Genomic DNA, 26,867 nt, shown 5'->3' with positions numbered 1-26,867 from the left:
TCCAGGCTCTGTGCTGTCAACACAGAGCCTGACGCGGGGCTCAAACTCACAAACTGTGAGATCATGACCTGAGCTGAAGTCAGATGCTTAACTGACTGAGCCACCCAGGCACCCCAGCAGGAGAGATTTCGTATGGAATCCTCCAATAACTGAGAGTCATGGGAAGATTTTTTTAAAAAAATTAATGTTTATTTATTTTTGAGAGAGAAAGAGTGTGAGCAGGGGAGGGTCAGAGGGAGGCACAGAATCTGAAGCAGGCTCCAGGCTTCGAATTGTCAGCACAGAGCCCGATGTGGGGCTCAAACTCATGTACCATGAGATCATGACCTGTGCTGAAGTCAGATGCTTAACTGACTGAGCCACCCAGGCACCCTGTGTCATGGGAAGATTTTAAGCGGTGTGATCATTTGATTTATAAAAGTTCATTCTTGCTAGAGTCCAGTGTAGGGCCTTCAAAACTACTCTGCCTTGAGGATATTCTGTGAGGAGAATAGAGGGAGTGACCATTTAAAAGCTTTCTACTCATCTGAGTGTATTTAGGTTCAGTATTAGACTTCTTTAATATTTGGCACTGTAAAGTTAATATTTTTGTAATTTGGAAACGTGATTTACACGGTTATGGTATGGATTAAACTGAGATTATGCAGGACAAGACACAAACTACAAACAATAGCATAATAGTATATAAGGATAATAGTTTTTCTTCCCACTTCTTGTCTAATGTTCTTCAAAATGCCCAAGACACAATAATAGGGAGTAGTAGCTTCATGCGAGTAAAGGCTGAGTAAAGTAAAATAAAAGAAGCCCATTAATTTGAGCATAAATTTTGGCATAATATTACCTTACAAACAATGGAAGTATCTTTTTAAGTCTTCATCTATCCAATAAGCACTGAGAACTACTTCTTGGGGATTAACCTTGAATAAGAAGCTGACTGTAGAATTCTGGTCAAGTAAATGAACATTCATGTTGAATAAGAATTTTCCTGTAGTCATTTTAAAAAAGTTACCTATAGGGGCGCCTGGGTGGCGCAGTCGGTTAAGCGTCCGACTTCAGCCAGGTCACGATCTCGCGGTCCGTGAGTTCGAGCCCCGCGTCAGGCTCTGGGCTGATGGCTCAGAGCCTGGAGCCTGTTTCCGATTCTGTGTCTCCCTCTCTCTCTGCCCCTCCCCCGTTCATGCTCTGTCTCTCTCTGTCCCAAAAATAAAATAAAACGTTGAAAAAAAAAGTTACCTATAAAAATATAATATGGTATTAAAATTAGTATATTAAAGCTTTAATAAAAAGGAATGGTGTTATTCTTATAAAAGGTAAACATGCTCATTTTAAAAACTGGAATAGTCAAAAAAAACTACATTTTTCAAGAGTTAAATTTTAAGAGTTGTCTTCTGCCCATTTCTTCACTGGATTATTTGTTTTTTGGGTGTTGAGTTTGGTAAGTTCTTTATAGATCTTGGATACTAACCTTGTATCAACTCCAGAGACAACAGATGTTGGCTAGGATGCAAAGAAAAGGGAACCCTTTCACTGTGTTGGTAGGAATGCAAACTGGTGCAGCCACTTGGGAAAACAGTGTGGAGGTTCCTTGAAAAGTTAAAAGTAGAATTACCCTACTGCCCAGCAATTGCACTACTAGTATTTATCCAAAGGATACAAAAATGCTGATTCGAAGGGGTGCATGCACCCCAGTGTTCATAGCAGAGCTATCAACAATAGCCAAATTATGGAAAGAGCCCAAGTGTCCATCGACTGATGAATGGATTAAGAAGATGTGGTATATATATACAATGGAATACTACTTGGCGATGAATGAAATCTTGCCATTTGCAACAATGTGGATGGAACTAGATGGTATTAGGCTAAGTGAAATACTTCAGTCAGAGAAAGACAAATATATGATTTCACTCTTATGTGGAATTTGAGAAACTCAACAGATGAACATAAGGGAAGGGAAGGAAACATAAGATAAAAACAGAGAAGGAGGCAAACCAGAAGAGACTCTTAAAAACAGAGAACAAACTAAGAATTGCTGGAGGGGAGTTGTTGGGGGCATGGGTTAAATGGGTGATGGGCATTAAGAAAGGCACTTTGCAGAATGAGCACTGGGTATCATATGTAAGAGATGAATCACTGAGTCCTACTCCTGGAAGCCAAGACTAAACTGCATGTTAACTAACTTGAATTTAAATTAAAAAAAAATTTAAAAATAAAAATGTGTATTATACTTTGCAAAAAATAAAATAAAACTAAAAAATTGATCCTTTGTAACAACAACAAAATTTAAGTTTCCCTGCACTCAAAGAATACCTGAGGTTTTCTCAAACATTTTGCTCATTTTCAAAGATGCCAAAACAAATTTACAGCAATTATGAAAGAAGAACAATAAAAGTTCAACCAATTAAAAATGACCGAAAAGATATGTTTTTTGCCTTCTGGAAGATGATAGTCTATACACGAAAATAAACATATAAATATATTTGTAATTAAAGTGTAAGACATAGTCGGGGTGCCTAGGTAACTCAGTTGGTTAAGCATCAGACTCTTGATCTCAGCTCAGGTCGTGATCTCATGGTTCGTGGGACTGAGTCCCACATTGGGCTCTGCGCACAGAGCTTTCTAGGGATTGCCTCCTTCTTCCCCATTCATGCTCACTCTCAATAAATAAATAAACTTAAAAAGTGTAAGAAATAGTATTACACAGAAGAGAAGGGTTGATATGGATAAAGTGTTGGTATGCATATGTGTTTAGCATATCTTTATTCAAAGATGAAAAAGTAGTTTGAATATAGGTAAATGATAGTTGTTTATTTTTATAAAATATCAGTGATTCACTTACATTGTTCTCAAGTGCAAACGTTAGCATCCGTTATGCTAAAACTGTAATAGAATTCAGTAAAATGCTAAAATAATTACACATGATGAATTGTGTTATATCCAATATGTAAACTTTTGCAGTTAACTTTTTAAAAGGAATGTAATGAGAAAACAGATAGTGCAACAGATGTTTTATTGTTCTAAAGTTGTTTTTTCTAGTTCATATGTGTAAAATTAATTTATTTTTGCAGAAATACCAGATTTTTCATTCTGTACATAAAATATTAAAATACTGTGTGAAGAGAATAGACATGACAAATTTATGTAGCATGAGAATATTTTCTGGAAGTTGAGAACTAATTTTTAATTTTTTCCTTACTGACTAGAGCATATATAAATTATTTTAATCCTCCATAAGACTTCTCAAACATTCTGTTAATATACAGACCTGCAGACAAAAAATATACTCATTACAATTAAGATTATTTAAATTTTTCAATAATACCATCAAAATGCTCTTACACCCTGAGGGAAGATTTGAATGTTATGTGTAAAATAAAAATGGTAGTTTTAGTGTATCAAACATTTTTCATCATTTTCTTACCTTTGTGTTAGGTGTTTGCAAACAGGCTCCAAGCTATGTTTTCCTGTATTTCTTATTAACATTACCAAACTAATTTAAAATTCTCTGGTCCATAGTACTGTTTCCATAATTCCATAAATCCATACTACTGTTTCCATTTTACTATAATCTGTATGCCTGCCTTGTCAGCATTCAACTACAATATCATCTTACACACAACTTTTCTCCATAGATCCCACTAGAACACAAGATCCACAGAGGGGAATTTTCATTTCTTTTTTTCATTGTTGTATCACTAGTTACTAATTCTTATGTTATTACTGTATACTGTATGCCTAATATATAGGTATTTAAATAATAACGGTTATTAGTCTCTCAACATTGGCCCCGAATTTATAACCTTCTCAGTACACATCTCCTGATCTATTATTTCTTCAACTCAGCTACATTTTTATCACCACTCAAATTAAGTCAACTTAAGCCCATTTCAGCTGAAATTCATGGTTTTTCCTTATTTTCATTATAATTAATAGATTTTATCTGACACCTGTCTCCTACTTAGGCCATTTGATAACTTCAAAAATACCATTAGTAGAATATTTAAAGCTAGAAAAGCAATTAGGACACATATATTCTATTGTGATTTGACCTACATTTCTGTGTTCAACAAGGGATTAATCCATGGAGGACCTCTGGCAAATCATAATTAATTGGTATGGAAATATATATGCATAAATTTCATCTGATTCTGAAAGGAATCTTTGTCTTCACAAAACCAGTGATTTGGAAAATTTTGGCCATGACCCACAACAATATACTTTTTGTTTATTTTGACCAGTATACTCAAATATATATGAATACAAAAATCACTGTGTATTATAAAAAAATTATCCTCATTATGCATGAACCATACTTTCATTTTCTTTTCTATTATTTTAGTACATTCTAAGATTATCACTTAAAATACTGGTCAGAGATTATTAAACAAACTCTGTAACCTAGAGGCAGGTCATATATTGCAGTCTTAAAAACACTGACCCTCTGGGGTCCCTGGGTGGCTCAGTTGGTAAGTGTCTGACTCTTGATTTCAGCTCCAGTCATAATCTCACAGTCATGAATTGAGCCCCACATCAGGTTCCACGCTGACCATGGAGCCTGCTTAGGATTCTGTCTCTCTCTCTCTCTCTCTCTCTCTCTCTCTCTCTGCTCCTCCCTCACTCATGCTCACTTGCTTTTTCTCTCTCTCAAAATAAATAAATAAATAAATAAATATATATATATATATATATGTATATATATATTTGTTAAAAAAAACACTGATCCGCCATAACATCTTCATCTTAAATATAAGGAAATACACACAATTGAATTTGATTCATTAATAGTGATGGCTCTCAAATTCCTAAGCTAAAACTGATCTTAAATTTCGTTGTAAGGGAAAGATACTCAGCCTCACAAATGGTTATTATAACACAGGTAAATGGATATAGATTTACTCTGTAATGGCTTTATGAAAAATCATTATATCTTAATAATTCCCATAACAATGTTAAGTACCATTCACACCTTCTTGCAAGATTTTGAATGATAGGAATAAGCTGTTCAATTTCTAAATATATATGTAAATAAGTATTTGCATACTTTTATTTCTTCCAAAAACATGGTCATAAAGCCTTTGTCATTAATTTGTCATGTAATTGCCTACAAAATGGATGGATGTGCTCCTTTTATAAAACTTCAGCAATACAAAATGAGTAATTTATAAATGAAATGCAGGCTTTTATAGAGATAGAGTACATATGGATATAGATTTCTATAGCTGCTATTCTGAGTGTTTCTTAATTCTTGAGGGAATAAAATTCATACTTATGATGTACCCAATTGCTGATGTTTACAGTAGATCTACATTTTTTTCTACATATGTGTGAAAGTATATGAAGCCAGAAATATGTTTATAACAAGTTTCATAGTGGGAATGTATCTATATGAGTTATTTTTGCATAGCTATAGAATTTAAAACGTTATTACACCTGTGATCTTAACTTTAAACAGTTGTTAATTATAACTTCTTCTTATGGTTGTTGTGAGAATTAAATACAATTTTATATAAAGAGTGTCCCTAGCTAGTGTTTGGTATGTAACAAATGCTCAAGGATTATTTTGTTGGGCATTTTGGAAGTAAAGTGTTAAACATGGTAAATAAGAATTGTTTTTTTCCCCAATGGGTATAAAGGTTCTATTATGCTAAATGAATAAGTTCTAGAGATCTGCTGTACAACACAGTACCTGTAATTGACAATACCTATTGTGAACTTAAAATATGTTAAGAGGGTAGGTCTGATGTTGAATCACAAACAAACAACAACAGCAACAATAAGAAAAAGACACACTCATACAAAAGAACACAAGGGGAAAAAAATCCAAAGATCACCTTGTCCAAAGAAGATCACCTGAGAAAATACTAAAAATGTTCATCTATATGTAAACTTCTTAGGTTTAAACACAGAGTGAACCATTCCTAGAATGACTGGACAGATTCTTGACAGAAACTTAATTATGATATGAAAAGGAGAAAAACAGGAAAATAAATTTATCACACCAATATAGATATATTACACTATTATTTAATGACCACAGTTTGGGTATTAGTGTCTTGCCGATGTCTGCAGATACAAGAGAGGATGAAATGTTATCCCTGCCCTCCATAGCTTAGTCTGGTGGTGTTGGGAGTGATGTATAAGAGAATGGACAATGACAATAGATTTTCAGTCCTTTTTAAAAAAAAGTTTATTGAGGGCGCCTGGGTGGCTCAGCCGGTTGAGCCATAATATGTTCATCTCTGCTTGCTTTTTGTAAGACTTGAATTTCTCATGGTTCGGTGGATTTGTTGATTAGAACTCCCTCAGTTTGTATATAAGCAAAGTTAGCTTTGTGTAAGAAACATTTCTGAGGTTAGACTTGTTCTAAATGGAATCAATATCATCAAAACAGATGAGTTCCTATTACTGCATAAACATGAACAGAAATTGCTGGAAAATCTGAACAAATCTTTGCTGCAAGTCCTGAGTCACCTGCAAAAGGAGATGGTTTTAAGAGTCATAGTACACAAGTCCTATGCCATGCAGTTTCCCCAGAGATCATGTATAAGTTACAAAAGAGAAGGATGGAAAGCATGAGGTGTCTGCCTGGTATTCTTTTAATGTATTAACTTTTATCTTGAGAAATACTGCATTTGTATTACTTTGTTATATACACATGTATGTATATAGAGTTTGTATGCACACATTGTAATACACACTCCATCTATCTATGAGAGTTGGAGAGAGAAAAAAGAGAATCTCAACAATTTACTTACTCTAAGAAGAAAGCTGTAATTTTCAATGTCAGTCATTCTACCGTAAGCAAGATAATTGAATCACCTTGGTCCTTAGAAGCAAAGGACAGGTATGTCTTCAGAGCTTCACAATGGATGAGCCTCTCTTTATCAGCCATTCCTAAGTCAGAGGCAAAAAAAAGAAAAAGAAAAAAAAAACACTTCAGTGACTAATGGTTAAGAAAAAGTGATGCGAGTTTCTATTACTTAGATAAATAAAACTTAATAACTTAAAATAACCCCTTTCAATGGATGACAGTCTCTTAAAGATCTAAATGTTATACTCACATAAAAGCTGAAAGAGCTAATAACCATAGGTGTGCAAGGAAATGGTTATCTTTTGATAACTTTGTTTACCAATTCCTAAAATAGAAGCATGAAGGATAAATTATAATGGTAAATCTAACAGTGCTTTAGAATGAAGCATATCTAAATTTTTTAAAAAAGGAAAATACAAATCTATCAAAAGGAGAACAAATAGAACTAGGATAGTAAGAAAACTAATATTTGGTGTTACATCAGCTGGTTGCAGTGTATTATAATGGGAAAGAAATGTTTCCTTTTCATGTCATAACATAGAGTGATATTAAGAGCCAGAAATATGGGCCTAACAATGATACAAAAGAAAAAATTAACTCAAATTGTATTGAAGACCTAATTACAATATCTGAAAGTATAAAATTCCAAAGAGAAAATATAGGGGAAAAGTTTTGTGACATTGGATTTAGCAATGATTTCTTGAGTATGGCACCAAAGTAACAGGCAACAAAAGCAAAAATAAACACATGGGCCTATATAAAAATAAAATTTCTGCATAGCAAAGGAAACAATAAACAGTAAAAATGCTACCTATGGAAAGGGAGAAGATATTTGAAAACCATATGTAAGGGGTAAATATCTAAAATTTTAAAATTCCTACAACCCCAAAACAACAACGACAACAACAACAAACTAAATGTCTGATTTAAAAGAAAATTGGCCCCAGGATTTGAGTAGACATTTTTCCAACAAAGATATAAAAATGACCAAAAAATATATGAAAAGATACTCCACATCATTAATCAGGGAAATACAAATCAAAACCACAGTGAGATTTCTCTTCACAACTTTTACCACAGTCACTATCAAAACAAACAAACAAAGAAAAAACTTAAAATAACAAATGCTGGAGAGGATGCTGAGAAATTGGAAGCCTTATACACTGTTGATGGGAATATAAAATGATGCAGCCTTTATGAAAAATTTTAAAAGAAGTTCCTAAAAAATTAATAATATAATTACCATATAATCCAGCAACCCCACTACTGGGGTTTGTTTCAAAGGAAACAAAATCACTATTCCTAAGACATTTTTGTTCTCTCATGTTCATTGCAGCATTATTCATAATAGCCAGGAGGTGGAAGTAACCTTAAATGGAAGAATGGGTGAATGGATAAATAAAATGTGGTATATACTTAGAATGGAATATTATTCTGCTTCTTAAAACTTTTTGTAATTAAAAAAACGTTTTGTTTAAAAAATATCTAAAAGTTTATTAACAAATTCTGAAGTACACATACAATAATATCTTTTTGACTTCCCATATTTTTTCTAACTTGACCTTACCTATTTCATGTGCCCATTTTTTTTTAAATCCAAGGTAGTTAACATAGAGTGTAATATGATTTCAGGAGTAGAATTTAGTGATATATCACTTATATACAACACCCAATGCTCTTCACAAGTGACCTCCCTAATGCCCATCATCCATTTAGCCCATCGCCCCACCCAACACTCCACCAGCAACCCTCTATTTGTTCTCTGTATTCTCTGTCTCTTATAGTTTCCTTCCCTCTCTGTTTTTATCTTATTTTTGCTTCCCTTCCCCTATGTTCATCTGTTTTGTTTCTTAAATTCCACATATGAGTGAAATCATATAATTGTCTTTCTCTGAGTTATTTTGCTTAGCATAATACATTCTGGTTCCATGCATGTTGTTGCAAATGTTAAGATTTCATTATTTTTCATTGTCGAGTAGTATTCCATTGCGTGTGTGTGTGCGTGTATGTGTTTTCCATTTGTTAGTTGATGGACATTTGGGCTCTTTCCATAATTTGGCTATTGTTGATAGTGCTGCTGTAAGCATTGGGGTGCATGTGCCCCTGCGGATCAGCATTTTTGTATCCTTTCGATTAATACTAGTTGTGCAATTGCTGGGTGATAGGGTAGTTCTGTTTTTAATTTTTTTAGGAACCTCCATACTGTTTTCCAGAGTGGCTGCACCAGTTTGCATTCCCACCTGCAGTGCAAAAGTGTTCTGCTTTATCCACATCCTCGCCAACATCTGTTTTTTCGTGAGTTTTAATTTTAGCCATTCTGATGGGTATGAGGTGGTATCTCATTGTGGTTTTGATTTGTATTTCCCTGATGGGGAGTGATGTTGAGCATCTTTTCATTTATCTGTTAGGCATCTGGATATCTTCTCTGGAAAAGTGTCTATTCATGTCTTTTGCCGATTTCTTCACTGGATTATTTGCTTTTGTGTGTAGAGTTTAATAAATTCTTTATAGATTTTAGATACTAACCCTTTATCTGATATGTCATTTGCAAATATCCTCTCCCATTACATCAGTTGCCTTTTAGTTTTTGTAGGTTGTGTCCTTCTCTGTGCAGAAGCTTTTTATCTTGATGAGGTCCCAAAAGTTCACTTTTGTTTTGTCTCCCTTGCCTCCAGAGACATGTCAAGTAAGAAGTTGCTGCAGCTGAGGTCAAAGAGGCTATTGCCTGTTTTCTCCTCTAGGATTTTGATGGTTTCATGTTTTACATTTAGGTCTTTCATCCATTTTGAGTTTATTTTTGTGTATGGTGGAAGAAAGTGGTCTAGGTTTACTCTTCTGGATGTTGCTGTCCAGCTTTCCCAACACCATTTCCTGAATAGACTATATTTTTTTATTGGATATTCTCTCCTACTTTGACAAAGATTGGTTGGCCATATGGCTTTGGGTCTGTTTCTGGATTTTTCTATTCTGTTCCATTGATCTGTGTGTCTCTTTTTGTGCAAGTACCATTCTGTCTTGATGATTACAACTTTGTAATACATCTTGAAGTCCAGAATTGTGATGCTTCAAGCTTTGGTTTTCTTCTTCAACATTACTTTGGCTATTCAGATACTTTTATGGTTCCATACATATTTTAGAATTGTTCATTCTAGGTCTGTAAAAAATGCTGATGTTATTTTGCATTCTTTTTTTTAACATGTTTTATTTTTTATTTTTTAAAAATTTACATCCAAATTAGCATATAGTGCAACAATGATTTCAGGAGTAGATTCCTTAGTGCCCCTTACCCATTTAGCCCACCCCCCCTCCCACAACCTCTACAGTAACCCTCAGTTTGTTCTTCATATTTATGAGTCTCTTCTGTTTTGTCTCCCTCCCTATTTTTATATTATTTTTGTTTCCCTTCCCTTATGTTCATCTGTTTTGTCTCTTAAAGTCCTCATATGAGTGAAGTCATATGATATTTGTCTTTCTCTGACTGATTTCACTTAGCATAATACCCTCCAGTTCCATCCACGTAGTTGCAAATGGCAAGATTTCATTCTTTTTGATGACCGAATACTCCATTGTATGTATGTGTGTGTGTGTGTACACACACACACACACACACACACACATATACACATATACATACATACCACATCTTCTTTATCCATTCATCCATTGATGGACATTTTGGCTCTTTCCATACTTTGCATTCTGATAGGGATTGCATTGAATGTGTAGATTGCTTGGGGTAGTATCAGCATTTTAATAGTGTTCTTCCAATCTATGAGCATGAGATGTTTTCCCATTTCTTTGTGTCCTCTCATAAACTTTCTATAGTTTTCAGAATATAGATATTTTACCTCTTTGGTTAGATTTACTCCTAGGTATTTTATGGTTTCCGGGGCAGTTGTAAATGGGATCCTTCCTTGATTTCTCTTTCTGTTGCTTAATTATTGATGCATAGAAATGCAACCAATTTCCATATGTTGATTTTATAACCTGTGACTTTGCTGAATTCATGTATCAATTCTAGCAGTTTTTTGGTGGAGTCTTTTGTTTTTTACATGTGGACTATCCTCTACGAACAGTGAAAGTTTGACTTCCTGCTTGCCAATCTGTATGCCTTTTTTTTCTTTTTGTTGTCACATTTCTGAGGGCAGGACTTCCAACACTATGTTGAACAACAGTGTTGAGAGTAGACATTCCTGTCATGTTCCTTACCTTAGGGGGAATGCTCTCAGTTTTTCCCCATTGGGGAGGATATTAGTTATATTTCTTTTGTATATGGCCTCTATGCTGTTGAGATGTGTTCCTTCTATTCCTACTTTCTTGAGGGTTTTTTACCAAGAAATGATGCTGTATTTTGTCAAATGCTTTTTCTGCCTCTATTTAGAAGATCATATGGTTCTTTTCCTTTGTTTTATTAATATCACATTGATTGATTTGCAGATATTGAACCAGCCCTGCATCCCAGGTATAAATACCATTTGATTGTGGTGAATAATTCTTTAATGTATTGTTGGATCCTGTTTGCTAGTATCTTGTTGAGAATTTTTGCATCCATGTTCATCAGGGAAATTGATCTCTTGTTCTTTTTAGTAGGGTCTTGTCTGGTTTTGGAATCAAGGTAATGCTGCCCTCATAAAAGGAGTTTTGAAGTTTTCCTTCTGTTTCTGTTTTTTAGAACAGTTTGAGAAGAATTGGTATTAGTCGTCCTTAAATGTTAGCCTCTGGATAACCATCAATTCTGGACGCTTCTTGTGGGGAGATTTTTTATTACTGCTTCAGTTTTGTCACTGGTTATGGGTCTGTTCAACTTTTCTATTCCTGTTTAAGTTTTGATAGTTTATATGTTTCTAGGAATTTGTCCATTTCTTCCAGATTGTTCAATTTCTTGGCATATAATTGCTCATAATATTCTCTTATTGGTCATATTTCTGCAGTGGTAGTTGTGATTGTTCTACTTTAATTCATGATTTTATTTATTTGGGTCCTTTTTATTTTTGATCAGTCAGGCTAGAGGCTTATTAATTTTGTTAATTCTTTCAAAGAACCAAGTCCTGGTTGTGTTGATTTATTCTAGTTTTTTTTTTTTTTAATTTCAGTATCATTGATTTCTGCTCTCATCTTTATCATCTCCCTTCTTCTGTTGGCTTTGAGCTTTATTTGTTGTTCTTTTTCCAGCTTCTCTAGGTGTAAGGTTAACTTGTGTATTTGAGACCTTTCTTCCTTCATTAGGAAGGCCTGGATTGGTATAAATTCCCTCTTGTAACCACCTTTGCTGTGCCCTAGAAGTGTTGGACTGTCGTGTTTTCATTTTCTTTAACTTCTATGTAATTTTTAATTTACTCTTTAATTTTGTGGTTAACTCATTCGTGTGTTAGTAGGATTTTTTTTAAATTTTTTAAGTGCTTATTTGAGAGAGAGAGAGAGAGAGAGAGCGCGCGCGCGCGCGCGCATGAGTGGGGGAGGGGCAGAGAGAGAAGGAGACACAGAATCCGAAGCAGGCTCTAGGCTCTGAGCTGTCAGCACAGAGCCTGATGCAGGGTCTGAACCCATGAATCATGAGATCATGACCTGAGCCGAAGTCCAGTGCTTAACTGACTAAGCCACCCAGGTGCCCGGATGTTTTTAAATCTCCAATTATTTATGGTCTTCCAAATTTTTTTCTTTCTTGTGGTTGATTTCAAGTTTCATAGCATTGTGATCTGAAAGTATGCATGGTATGATATCAGTCTTTTTGTACTTGTTGAGGGCTGATTTGTGACCCAGTATGTGATCTTTTCTGGAGAATGCTCCATGTACACTTGACAAGAATATGTATTCTGCTGTTTTCAGATGAAATGTTCTGAATACCTATGTTAAGTCCATCTGGTCTAGTGTGTCGTTCAGAGCCATTGTTTCCTTATTGATTTTCTGCTTATGTGATCTGTCCATTGTAGTAAGTGGGGTGTTGAAGTCCCCTACTAGTATGGTATTATCATCAGTGAGTTTCTTTTGTTTGTGATTAATTGATTTATACATTTGGACTCTTTCAAGTTGGGGGCATTAATATTTACAATTGTAGATCTTCTTGATATTTAGCCCCCTTTAATTATCATATAACACCCTTCTTCATCTCTTGTTATAGTCTTTGGTTTAAAATCTAGTTTGTCTAAGTATGGCTACTCTGGCTTTCTTTTGATGTCCGTTAGCATGATAGGTGGTTTTACATATCCCTGCTTTCAATCTGTAGGTGCATTTAGGTCTAAAATGAGTCTCTTGTAGGTAGAATATAGATGGGTCTTGTTTTCTTTTAAATTTTTTTAACATTTATTTATTTTTGAGAGAGAGACAGAGCATGAATGGGGGAGGGTCAGAGAGAGAGGGAGACACAGAATCTGAAGCAGGCTCCAGGCTCTGAGCTGTCAGCACAGAGCCCGACACGGGGCTCGAACTCACGGACCACGAGATCATGACTTGAGCCGATATTGGATGCTTAACCGACTGAGCCACCCAGGCACCCCAGATGGGGCTTGTTTTCTTATCCATTCTGATACCATATCTTTTGACTGGGGAACTTAGTCCATTTACATTTAGAGTGATTATTGAAAGAGATTAATTTTGTGCCATTGTGTTGTCTGTAGAGTTGGTGTTTCTGATGACATTCACTATTCCTTTCTAGTCTTTCTTGCTTTGGTCTTTGTTTTGTTTTGTTTTGTCTTTTCTCCACTCAGAGATCCCCCTTAAAATTTCTTACAGGGCTGGATTAGTGGTCACGAACTCCTTTAGTTTTGGCTGTTTTTTTTGGGGGGGGGGTGGATTCTTTAAATCTCCTTCTATTCTGAATGATAGCCTTGTTGGATAAAGAATTCTTGGCTGCATATTTTTCCCATTCTGTACGTTGAGTATACCCTATCACTCCTTTCTGGCCTGCCGAGTTTCTGTGGACTGATCTGCTGTGAACCTGATCTGTCTTCCTTTGTTGGTTAAGGACTTTTTTCCCTTGTTGCTTTCATAATTCTTTCCTTGTCTGGGCATTTTGTGAATTTGATTATGATATGCCATGGTGATGGTCAGTTTTTGTTTATTCTAATAGGAGTTCTCTCTGCTTCTTGGATTTTGATGTCTGTGTCCTTCCCCAGATAGGAAAGGAAAGTTTTCTGCTATAATTTGCTCACATAAATCTTCTACCCCCTTTTCTTTCTCTTCATCTTCTGGGTCTCTTATTGTACAAATGTTATTCTTCTTTAGTAAGTCACTGAGTTCTCTAAGTCCTGTATTGTGATCTTTTGCCTTTCTTTCCCTTTTTTTCTGCTTCATTATTCTCCATAATTTTATCTTCTATATCACCAATTTGCTGTTTTCCCTCTCCATCCTTGCTGTTATGACATCCATTCAAGCTGCATCTCGGTTATAGCATTTTTAATTTTGGCCTGACTAGATTTTAGTCTTTTTTATATATGGAGAAAGGGATTCTATGATGTCTTCTATGCATTTTTCAATCCCAGCAAATATTATTATCATAGCATTAAATCCTAGTTCCGACATCTTACTTATATCTATGTTGATTAAATCCCTGGACATCATTTCTTCCTGTTCTTTCTTTTGGGGGTGAATTTCTTAGTCTTGTCCTTTTGGAGGAAGAAAACAATTAAAGTAAAAATTTAAAACAAAACAAAAAAAATCAAAAGAAGCTTGATCCTAGGTGTGTTTTGATCTGCTTGTTGAAAGAAGCTTTGTAGAATAGAGAAAAAAGGAAAGGAAAGGATAAAAATAAAATAAAAGTTTAAAAATACAAAAAATACAAATAAATAAAATAAAATTAAGAATAGAATAAAAATTTTAAAAAAATTAAAAAATTAAAAATATTTTCTCTTTCTGTAGACAAGAAAGAAAAAAAAAAAAGAAAACAATTTAAGCAACAACAGAGGCAAAGAAAATGAATAAAGAACCAGCAAACAGAATGAAACTTGAATGAGGTTACATCCACTTCCCCTAGAGCTGAAACCTTGAAGCACTCTTCAGTCCACTTACTAAACAGGTGGAGGGATTTGTGCTGTACTTCTAGGGAATGTGCCTGGAGGGCACAACTAGGCAGGGCCTGGTGTAAGGACTCTGTTCTCCACTAGGTGGCGTTGCTGAGCATACTGTGGTGGATAGGTACGTGAGTGCGTGTGCGTGTGAATGATAGATGTGAAAATGCCTTCACCCATCTCCCTAGTCTCTTACAGGAACTTCATGATCACCTACCTGTGATCAAGCATCTCTCCTTTGTCTCAGGGCTCTGTCGACTTCTATCCTTGTCCAAGCTGTTTGCCTTCCAGGTAGCACTTCCCTCTAAAGTTTTACCTCAGATGGGGTTGTTTTTCAAAACCCCACACTTTAGGGGCACCTGAGTGGCTCAGTGGCATCCAACTTTGGCATGATCTCACGGTTCATAAGTTCAAGCCCCACATCAGGCTCTGATGACAACTCAGAGCTTGGAGCCTGCTTCCCTCTCTCTCTGCCCTCCCCCACTTGTACTCTGTCTCTCTCTCAAAATAAATAAAAACATGCAAAAAACTAATAAAAAAATAAAACCTCACACTTCAGAGACCAACCCCCTCAGGTTGGACCCACCCTGACTCTCTAGGGGAGTGGCTTGCTGCATAATGGCTGGGTGCCAGTTTGCCCCAGAAAACATTTGCACCATCATGCAATAGCAGAGGTTCAGAGATTATGGCAAATTACAACACACAGCTGTCTCCAGGTTTCACCACACTCTGGCATCTTTGTCCAATACCAGCAAACCTGGCTTCTCTCTGGGGTCCACTGGGACCCTTGCCCACAGGGAGGCCATATGGCCTCTACCAAATGCAGTCCAATCAGAGGAACAGCTTTTCCCTGTGTGGTACTTGGACCTCTCAGACTGTGCTGCCTGCTCTTGGGGATTCACCATACTTCCTCACCATTGCACCACCAGGCACTGAGCTCTGAAACCTTCGGACTTTGCGCTCCCCCATTCATAGAAACTGGCAGTATTGGAACCCTCTCCTTTCTCCCCATCAGTGGTTGTGGGGAACAGATTTCTTGTTCAGTCCCCTGTGAGCATTTTCTCTCTCTCTCTCTCTCTCTCTCTCTCTCTTTCCAGCTACTTTCAGGGAGAGTCCTTTTCTTGTGCAATCCTGATGTACTGTGCTCTCCCACTTTCTTTTTCTATTTCCTCTCCACAAAAATTGCTCCCTACCCTCTGTAGCTCTGCAGTTTATTTCTACCCCAATTCACCTCTCCGCACCACATACCTGGGAAGTTCTGTGGCTCAAGTTATGTAGATTGTTGTGTTAATCCTCAGATCAACTTCCTAGGTGTTCAAAATGGTTTGGTGCTAGTCTAACTGTGTTTCAGGGATGGGACAAGCTCAGGGTCCCCATACTGGTCTGCCATCTTAACTCCTTCCTCAAGTTCTTTCAAATTTTTATTATTTTTTGAGAGATTATTCAGCTTTAAAAAAGGAGGTCATCCTATTGTATGCTACAACATGAATGAATCTGGAGGCCATTATGATAAGTGAAATAAGACAGTAAAAAATAACATAAAAAACACAAATACTGCATGATTTCATTTCTATGAGATATTTCAAGTTGTCAAACTCTTAGAAACGGAAAGTAGAATGATGGTTGCCAAGGGCTGGAGGCAGGGGTAAAAAGGATGTTACTGTTCAATGGGTAGAGAATTTCCATTTTGCAAGATGAAAAACGTTACAGATCTCTTGCACAATAATATGCATATAGTTAATACTAGTGTACTGTGCTTTTAAAAAGGATTAAAGTGGTAAATTTTGTTATGTTTTTTACCACAATAAAAAAGAACGCATATTGCCCTTCCCTTTTATATAATATCTGTAAGAATTATAAATCAAAATGTGAAAATTCAAAAGGAGATTTTAAAGTGTATAGAATATATCTATAGAATATACCATCATTACTTGAAAGAAATAATTACATTGTGAGAGTATAAAAACTATACTATAGTAAAATGGAGATTGTCTTTTGATATATAGCTAGCTGGGTACTTGCTGATTTCTCCACTTCAAATCTAATGTATTTTTGTCCTCAAGCCTTGACTCCTAGGATGCTTCATGTGTCACTGGTCTCTCTCCTTTACCATATACAAGTCCAATTATTCAATAATACAAACCTACATTATCAAGAAGGGTCTCTTAAATTTATTATCCCTTCAACTGCATTTACCAAGTAGCTACATATAAAGTTGTCAAAGTCATTGCAAGGTAGAATAGAATAATGTATTCTACTTTTGTTGAATTGTATTTAGAGAGGATGACAAAATGAACTCATATCATGCGGAGTTTTATGGTTTGTACTCATAGCTCCTCTCCCATTTCTTTTTTTTTATTATTATTTTTTTTGCTCTTCTCCCATTTCTAAGGCTAATATGTGAGTTGCAAGAATTAAGCCAGAAGAAAATTATACTAATCATTTATCTCTCATCAGTCTTTCAGATATGATTAATTTAGCTTACTGTCAAGCTCTAAATACCTATTTGACAACATCAACTCTAAATAAATGAAATATAGTAAAATTCAACAAATATTCACTGATTACTTTATATTAACCTGGCATATTGTGCTATGGAGTTAAAAACATGGAGTAAATTTGGCCTCAAGGAAATTGGTGTAAATGGGAGATAATTCATCTATGTGGATATAAGAAGAGGAAAAGGGAGAAGGAGAGAGAGGGAGAGAAAATGTATTAGCACTGAGGAAAGATTCAAACAAAAAATTATTAGTTTACCCAGGACAACATGATATATGAAATATTACATAAATATTATACCAGAGAATTACGTGGTATGTTGTATAAGGACAGTATCAGACTCACATTGTGAGGTCATTCACTTACATAAATTTAAAATAAATAAAGTCAAATTGCTATTAGATATTTTTGACTGATTTATTTAATTAATAACGTGTGCTCTTCTGTCATTTCACTTTTATTAAAATATGTCCATCATGGTATTGAAATTGCTACATCTCAAAAGATCTTTTTCAGTACACTGTAAGTAAAAAATATCTACAATTGCAGGAAATGGTGGCGTTAAGTCACAATTTTAAAAGAGGACCTTTTAAAATATTACTGTTATAACTTCATAAAGTGTTTCAGTTCACAAGATGTCATATGGTCACTCATATCAGGAACTGGCATAAAACTATAGGCTGAGTCAAAAAGTAAGGCAGAAGTTGCATTAGAAAAAAGAATGCTGGGGCTCCTGGGTGGCTCATTCCGTTGAGCAACCGACTCAGCTCAGGTCATGATCTCACAGTTCGTGAGTTCCAGCCCCACGTAGGGCTGACAAGCTCAAGCTCAGAGCCTGGAGCCAGCTTCGGATTCTGTGTCTCCCTCTCTCTCTGCCCCTCCCCCACTCATGCTCTGTCTCTGTCTCAGAAATAAATAAACATTAAACAACAACAAAAAATTAAAAAGAAAAAAGAAAAAAGAATGAAAAACATAGCAAAAAAGAAAATGGTTTCTCACAGTCTCTGGCTGCCACTGAATTGCTAAGTGATGTTTGACTGGGCTCTCTGCAAACTGATCCTAAATGAATCTATAAGCAACTGTGTGTTTATATATATACAATATATTGTATAGCATGCCATACATATAATCATTTTAAAATATGTTTTTTGCCTTGAGAAAGTGTTTACTCAGAGCAGGAAAGGAGAGATTTTCTGGAGTAAGTTGTTTAGAATCATTGGAAAATATGTGATACAAGCTTGATACTTTGTCAAGTAGCCATGTGTTTTGGACATTTTTATGGGTTAGTGATGAATTTAATTCAACATTGTACTTTTCAGCATTCATATATTTTGAATGTTAAAAGTTTGGGAAAGAGTGTAAAACACAATTTTTAAATTGCCCAAAATTATCTTCAAGGAGTCTACACCACTTAATGGTTTAATAAAGAGTTTGAGTTATTTGCACATGTGCACACACATACACACAATTTAAGAACAGAAATTTAAAAAAAAATCAAAACTGGAGGAAACCTTTGTGCTTTCTCCATTTATTCAAAGTTCTTTTAGGTACTTTGTTAAAAATTTGAAGTTTCATCCTAAATGTGCAGTAGGTTTGTTATATTTATTTTGAATTATTTAAAAATTTTTGTCTTATCTGTGAACTTTTTTCCTTCATACTTCTTTTTTTTTAAGTTTTTATTTAAATTCTAGTTAGTTAACATATAGTGTAACATTGGTTTACATGTAATACCCAGTGCTTATCACAAGGGTCCTCCTTTTCCCCCTTCCCCAAAGGTTTTATTTATATTCAAGTTAGTTACCATATAATGTAGTAGCGGTTTCAGGATTAGAATTTAGTGATTCATCACTTACATATAACACCCAGTGCTCATCACAACAAGTGCCCTCCTTAATGTCCCTCAACCCATCCCCCAACCCACCTCCCCTCCAGCAACCCTCAGTTTGTTCTCCATAGTTAAGAGTTTCTTATGGTTTGCCTCCCTCTTCCCCCCAACTTCCCCTACATTTATTTGTTTTGTTTCTTAAGTTCCACATAAGAATGAAATCATATAGTATCTGTCTTTCTCTGATTGACTTGCTTCTGTCATGTCCCCGATTTCGAATCCGAGAGACCACCAAGGAGCTGATACCGATGCAAACACACGAGGGTTTATTTGCAAGCTTGAGCTTGGGCCCAAGTATACTCGACACAGCGGAGTAGGGACTTGGACCCCTAGGTTAAAAGGGGTAGCAGTTTTATAGAGGCCAGTGGCCAATGAGATTGTAACACACACAGAAAGTTGCATAGTCATGTCAGTCCACACACAGGTGGCCATTTGAATTACAATTTACCCTATAGTAACTGTTCGAACTAGCCTATCACTCTGGTCAGAATTGGCGTGCAAGTTTGGCGGGCAAAAGGAGGGTTTTAAGAATTGGTGTGCAAGTTTGGCGGGCAAAAGGCAGGGTTTACATTCTTTGGCAGTTAGGGGTTCCGCATTCCTATATGAGCTGGTTTCCAGTAAGGGTGTGCTCAGAGGCTTGACTAGGGTGGGGGAGTGTCTTAAGCAATAAGTAGGTCTTGTGGGGGTTATACATGAGATGGTGAGTGTAGCTCAAAATGGAGTTAGTCTTGCTCTGCTTATCCAGGGGTAGGGGATTTTTGTTAAATTCCTTGGGTCCCACACTTCACTTCGCATAACTCTAGCTCCATCTAAATCATTGCAAATGGCAAGATTTCATTCTTTTTGATGGCTAATATTCCATTGTATGTATATGTGTATGTGTGTGCGTGTGTGCGTGTGTATACACATGCGCATGCACACACACATGCACACACACACACACTACATCTTTATTTAGTCATCAGTCAATGGACATTTGGGGTCTTTCCATAATTTGGCTATTGTTGATAATGCTGTTATAAACATCAGTGTGATGTGCCCCTTCAAATCAGCAGTTTTGTATCCTTTGGGTAAATACCTAGTAGTGCAATTGTTGGATTGGAGGGTATTTCTATTTTTAACTTTTTGATGATCTTCCGTATTTTTTTCACAGTGGCTGTACCAGTTTGCATTCCCACCAGCAGTGTAAGAGGATTCCCCTTTCTCTGCACCCTCGCCAACATGTGTTGTTTCCTGTAACAATTTTAGCCATTCTGATAGGTGTGAGGGAGTATCCCATCATGGTTTTGATTTGTATTTCCCTGATGATGAGTGACGTTGAACATCTTTCCATGAGTCTGTTAGCCATATACATGTCTTCTTTTTTTCCTTTACACTTCTATGATTTGCTTAGAGAACAGTATAAGTTTCTCAATATGTAATTTTTAACTAATCACATTACGAAACTATTTCATTAGTTTTACTACAGATAGCTCCTTTTTTAAATGTGAAAATCATATGGCAAATATTACTGGTCTTCATCTGTAGAATACTTCTTATTTATTTTCTTGATTTCTTTTAACTTTTTTAACATAACTTTCAGAACAATTACAATATGATTTTTATTAGCAACCATCCTCACGTTGATCTTTTCACTATTAGTGTTAGGGCTAGGAAACATCCCATTATTTTAAAGTCATGGATTTAAAAATTTTAGGATTGAAGATGATTTGTCCAGCACATTTAAAGCATTTATAAATGTGTTAGTCTGCTCAGGCTACCATAAGTAGTCTTCATGGTTCTGGGAGGCAAGAATTCATGATGCAGATGCCACCAAATTTGAATTCTGGTGGGAGCTATCTTTCCAGCTTGTAGATGGATGCCTTCTATCTTTGTACTCATATGGCCCTTTTTCTACTTAGTTTTTAAAAATACAAGAACTATTAAAGGAATTAACATTTCATTTATCCTGTAGTATGAAACTGTTTCTCATATTTGTATTAATTTTAATGATTTTTTGGCATAAAGAGTTCTTAAATTCATTTCTATTCCTTTAAATATAAAAGGCTGCAAGTGGAATTACAAAGACATAATTATTACTGAATTCAATAACCATTTACTCTTTTTTGGTTTAAAATAGAGATCCCTCGGGGCGCCTGGGTGGCGCAGTCGGTTAAGCGTCCGACTTCAGCCAGGTCACGATCTCGCGGTCCGGGAGTTCAAGCCCCACGTCAGGCTCTGGGCTGATGGCTCAGAGCCTGGAGCCTGTTTCCGATTCTGTGTCTCCCTCTCTCTCTGCCCCTCCCCCGTTCATGCTCTGTCTCTCGCTGTCCCAAAAATAAATAAACGTTGAAAAAAAAAATTTTAAAATAGAGATCCCTCAGTAGATAGATAGATGATAGATAGATGATAAATAGATAGTATATATACAAAAACCACCATACAAGTATACTCATTTAAATTAATGATCAACCATATGAGTGTACTTATTTAAGTTAACTGAAATGACTGCTTTATATAAAGCAAGTGTTCATGTGTTTTATAGTCCCATGTTTCCTCATTTTTCTAATTTGTGAGACATATCTATTTAGTTATATCTATCCTTTGAAAATGAAATTTTTGTATCATAAATTAGTTTTAAGAGAAATCATTAATTCAGGTATATGAAATGTGAAAAAAATTAGTAGAATTAAGGAAAATGCATTTTGAAATACATTTGAAATAGATACGCATGTAGGAATCTAAATAAAGGGGTATCATGAAAAAAAAATAAGCAGAACAGTTTAGAGTGGAGTAGGATTGATGCTGAAACGAGTATTATTTGGTACTTTAAGGTACATAGTGTTTAAGCCTAATTAAAAACTTGGCATGTAGGGGGGCGCCTGGGTGGCGCAGTTGGTTAAGCGTCTGACTTCGGCCAGGTCACGATCTCACGGTCTGTGAGTTCGAGCCCCGCGTCAGGCTCTGGGCTGCTGGCTCGGAGCCTGGAGCCTGTTTCCGATTCTGTGTCTCCCTCTCTCTCTGCCCCTCCCCCGTTCATGCTCTGTCTCTGTCTGTCCCAAAAATAAATAAATGAAAACGTTGAAAAAAAAAATTAAAAAAAAAAAAAAAAAAAAACTTGGCATGTAGGAATTGAAAGAGTGGAACTCATTTCTAATGAGCAAAATGCAAATTAGCTCTTCAATAGGATATCATTTTATCATTTACCACTCATGATACAACTTTTTCAATCAGGGTTCAGGAGAGTGTTAAGATAGAATCCCTTAAGGCCTTGAACATTTGTAATGAATTAACTTCTCTCCAGTTCATTTAAAACGGCACTAGTTATATTCCATCCTTGGGAGAATTGAGAAGATTGTCACTCACTTCATTTTGTGTTCTGTGATTCAGATAAGAAACCCCAACTGAGAAAGGCTGTGAGAAGAATAATTTTAATAAATTGCTAATATACATTGAGGAAGATGTTATATGAGGTAAATTGGTAAAATGTTTTTATGAGAATTTGGCAATATTCAGTATAAATGAAGATGCACACATTCTTTGGGGTAGCAATTTACCCCCTAGGCATACACTTTTGGTAACATTTTCATGTATGTAGATGAAGTTAGGGACAACAGTGTTTGTATTGGAAGAGGGGAGGGAAAGGGAGAATAAATGAACTACAGTTGCATATTTTTACTTATTAAATTGTTATTTTTAAAATTTAAATCCAAGTTAACATATTGTGTAATAATGTTTTCAGGAATAGAAATTAGTGATTCATCACTTAACATGTAACACCCAGTGCTCATCCCAACCAGTGTCCTCCTTGATTCCCTCACCCATTTAGCCCATCCCCCCACAACACCCTGCCAACAAACCTCAGTTTGTTCTCTGTACTTAAGAGTCTCTTATGGTTTGCCTCCCTCTCTGTTTTTATCTTATTTTTGCTTCCCTTCCCCTATGTTCGTCTGTTTTGTTTCTTAAATTCCACATATGAGTGAAATAATGTTTTTCTCTGATTGACTTATTTTGCTTAGTGTAATACACTCTAGTTCCATCCGTGTTGTTGCAAATGGCAAGATTCGATTCTTTTTGATCACCAAGTAATATTCCAGTGTGTGTGTGTGTGTGTGTGTGTGTGCGTGTGTGTGCGCGCGCATGCCACATCGTGTTTATCCATTCATCAGTTGATGGACATTTGGTCTCTTCCCATACTTTGGCTGTTGTCAATAGTGCTATAAACATTGGGGTGCATGTGCCCCTTGGAATCAGCACTCTTGTATCCTTTGGATAAATATCTAGTAGTGTTCTTTTATTTACATTTCCCCTTTCAGAAAGTGTGAATAGAATTATGGCTTATATCTCTTTTTTTCTCATGCTTAATAATTGAATAATACTACCCATTCTTTCATTTCAAAAAAATGAGGAAACACCATAAATATTTTGCACAACAAAGATGGAAAATGCTACAGTAAATTCTGTATTTACTCTGATATATTTACTGTTTTATATATTACGTCATTTGATACTTAACATATTTGATCCTATATCTGCTTGTCTCCTTAATTCATGCTCTCTCCACTTCTAAATTCACCATGTTTTTGAAAAAAAAATAAGAGGAATTAGATTTATTTCAATGTAACTTTCAAATTTATTCCAATGAATTATAAGTTGGTTTATTATTATTATTAAAAATATATTGAAATTTAATTTTTCCTTATCCATGATACAATTATACATATTTTCACAAATTTATAAATTACATCTTACCTTCTGTTTACATAGAACAGACTTAGGATAATAGATAAAATTACATTCTAGAACATTGAGTACAGTTAACAAAAACAATGTTTATAATATTTATTAACTTTCTCTGATTTTAGTACCATTTTATTAATTTATTAAATAAGGGCCAGAGTTTTCTCAGGACCAACTATATGAGAACTTTATTTTTAATATTCCTTAACATACACTTTAATTATCCCTGCTGCTTGCTTAAGGTGACTCCAACATAGCATCTATCAATATTAAATCTGTTGTATATTTTAAGGGCAACCTCTTTCTTTAGAATTCCAAGGAAATTATTCTAGTTGAATGAAGTCTGCTCTTCATTATGTGCAATTAAAAACCAATTTTAACTTACATATGGAACATTGATATTTTCTTTGATTTCTCCATTGTTACTGGGACCTCTCACTCAACCCATCCTACTAAAAGTCATCCTCGTGCAAGTATCTTTATCACTAATTCATATTTCACTGGTTTCTAATCATGATGCAAATTCTCTGGGTTAGAAAAATGCTCTGTCTGGTGTTGTGGTCTTGGAAGTTCTCTACCATTAACCTGTGCATCTTTCCTGAAGTTGCATTTACTTTTTTAGCTGAACGATCTTGTATCAGTTTTCATTGCAACTGTAACTGTAAGAAAATCAGCTTTTATTCATTTTTTTTCCTGTCCACTGGCAGGTCTCCTCATGAGGTTTTATTGAATTTCAAGAAAGTATTTTCCACTTTCATTTTTTTCCTTTTCTGTCCGGGATGGCCTTTTCCTTTTGTCTTCCGTGTGCTGTAACTTTTTTAAAAGTTCATTTGTTCCAATGTTGATGCCATCTGAAGTAAGGAAGGTACGTGCTGCAAAATGTAAATTAAATCATGCACAGCATCAAAGGTAAGCCCTTTTTCTGTTCTAGTTCTTTTACTTTAGTCATGATCACGGTTTCAAAAATAATATATATAAAAGCGTTCATGCACTGTATATTACAGGTATCTCTTTGTAGGAAGCAGTGTCCATGTCACACTGTGTCCATGTCACACCAGTGCCCTTTGGCATTTATTTTAACATGAAGTATTAAATTGTTCAGACCTAGCTTCAACTATGAGCTTTGCAAAAAGAGAAATGCACAGCCCTTGGGTTTGAAGCCATAGGCCTTCAAAGGAGGTTCTACCATAGAATCCTTGGTAGGTAGAATCTAGGTAGAATGCCTCTAGAGAGAGGCATTGTTATCCATATTTTACAGAAGAGGCTTGTCTGCACTACCTTCCAGTAAGAGTTAGAGGTAGAAATCATACCAAATTTAACTCTAAATCCTGCACAACTAAATACAATGCCATGTTGCTTTCCATGTGACTGTCAATAAGGTCTCCCCTCTAGATGCCTTCCCTCCTCATTAACCCCAAATTAAGGTAATAAAGCTTGAAAGACAGGTCAGGCATAGTGGTGTCACTGCTATCTGATCTCACCCTCAAGTCACCTGGCACAATGCACTAAGGCCCTTGTATTTTACTACACTTGTAATAACAACGATCTTTACTGCCTTGATGTGAGTTTAGCATGTATGAGTTTCTTTTACCATGAGGCACTGGAATTTCAGTTGCAGGTTGCAATTTATTTATGCATTACACATATTCATGCCAAGTAACTACTTTTTCCTCAGTCTCTAAGAAAGTAATGATTAAAAGTTGACCATGGAATTTACATGTCAGTGGCTGCTAGATACTGATGAATCCACTACTCATATAGTTTTCTTTATGGCCACCAGAAATTTTAGGACTTTTCTAGATGAGAGAGATCATGATGGATGAATGTCCCATAAGCTTCTACATGTTCAGTACCATCTTTTAGTTATCTCGTCCTTTGCAATAGGAAACAAATTTTGCCAGTTTTGAGAGTGCCTCCAGCTACCATCACTGTATCATAATGTTGCATTTATACAATTTTTAATATCATTTCTCTTGAAAAGCTTTCTAAGTACTCAAAATCCATCTCTCGTGAAAAAAAAAAAACATCAAAACTAGTAGAGTTTAATCTATCGTAAAAATTGTCATAATAGCAGAATCACCTTCTAGGAGATTAAATTAGTGACAACTGCTTCAGACACATTTTATAATTCTCTTTTGCTATGAGTATCTGCCTTCAGTCCTTCCTTGTAAAACTTCAGTTAACACCAGAACCATGTAAAAAGACCCTATTTTCTATAGTACTTTTATAAGGCCTCTTTACACTTTCTAGTTACATGGAACCCCTTTTGTGATGGTTAATTTAATGTGTCAACTTGACTAGGCTCAGAGATACTCACATAGCTGATAAAACATTATTTATGGATGTTTCTGTTAGGGTGTTTCTAGAAGAGACTGGTATTTGAGTTCACAGACTAAGATTGCCTCACCAATATGATAGTCATCATTCAGTCCATGAAGGCCCTGAATAGAACAGAAGAAGGGCAAATTTTCTTTCTGCTTGAACTGGAACATCTATCTATGCCTGCCTTCAAACATTAGCATTTCTGGTGCTCAGGCCACCAGACTGGGACTGGGACTTACACCATGGGCTCCCCTGGTTCTCAGGCTTTGGGTTTGGATTGGAACTACACCTCTGGCTTTCCTGGGCCGCCTGGTCACAGAAAGCAGATTGTGGGACTGCTCTACCTCCATAATTGCCTGAGACAATTCCTCATAAGAAATCCTTTCTAAATCTCTATATATATCCAATTAGCTCTGTTTCTTTAGAGAACCCTAACTAATATACCTATCATCTATTAAATAAAGCAGTATTCTTGCAAATCAGGAATAGAAGACTCTTACAACACCTGCCTCCTGTCCAGTTGAGCACAGCCCTTCTGTGGAGAGACTCTATAGCAATGTTTAAGGATGTGGGGTTTGGTTCAAGAATATCTGGGTTCAGAGTATGGCTCTATTAATTACTAGTCATAAAA

The 26,867-nt window shown here is 35.7% G+C and overlaps 1 protein-coding gene across 1 annotated transcript in view; it reads right to left on the bottom strand.

Moving 5' to 3' along the window:
• Nucleotides 1-15,716, bottom strand: part of CYLC2 (cylicin 2) — a 50,146-nt gene extending 34,430 nt beyond the window's left edge. The window contains exon 1 of the mRNA XM_047096720.1: nt 15,535-15,716. Within this exon, the coding sequence (XP_046952676.1) occupies nt 15,535-15,716 (182 nt within the window). The remainder of the gene's footprint in view (nt 1-15,534) is intronic.
• Nucleotides 15,717-26,867: the final 11,151 nt, after the last annotated feature.

The sequence above is a fragment of the Lynx rufus genome, unplaced genomic scaffold (genome assembly GCF_022079265.1).
Source record: "Lynx rufus isolate CCGP_SWC_20201006 ecotype Redwood Valley unplaced genomic scaffold, mLynRuf1.p SCAF_10, whole genome shotgun sequence".
NCBI classification, from domain to species: Eukaryota; Metazoa; Chordata; class Mammalia; order Carnivora; family Felidae; genus Lynx; species Lynx rufus.
The sequence above is the reverse complement of the archived record's forward strand: the minus strand, read 5'-3'. Positions and strand labels throughout refer to the sequence as shown.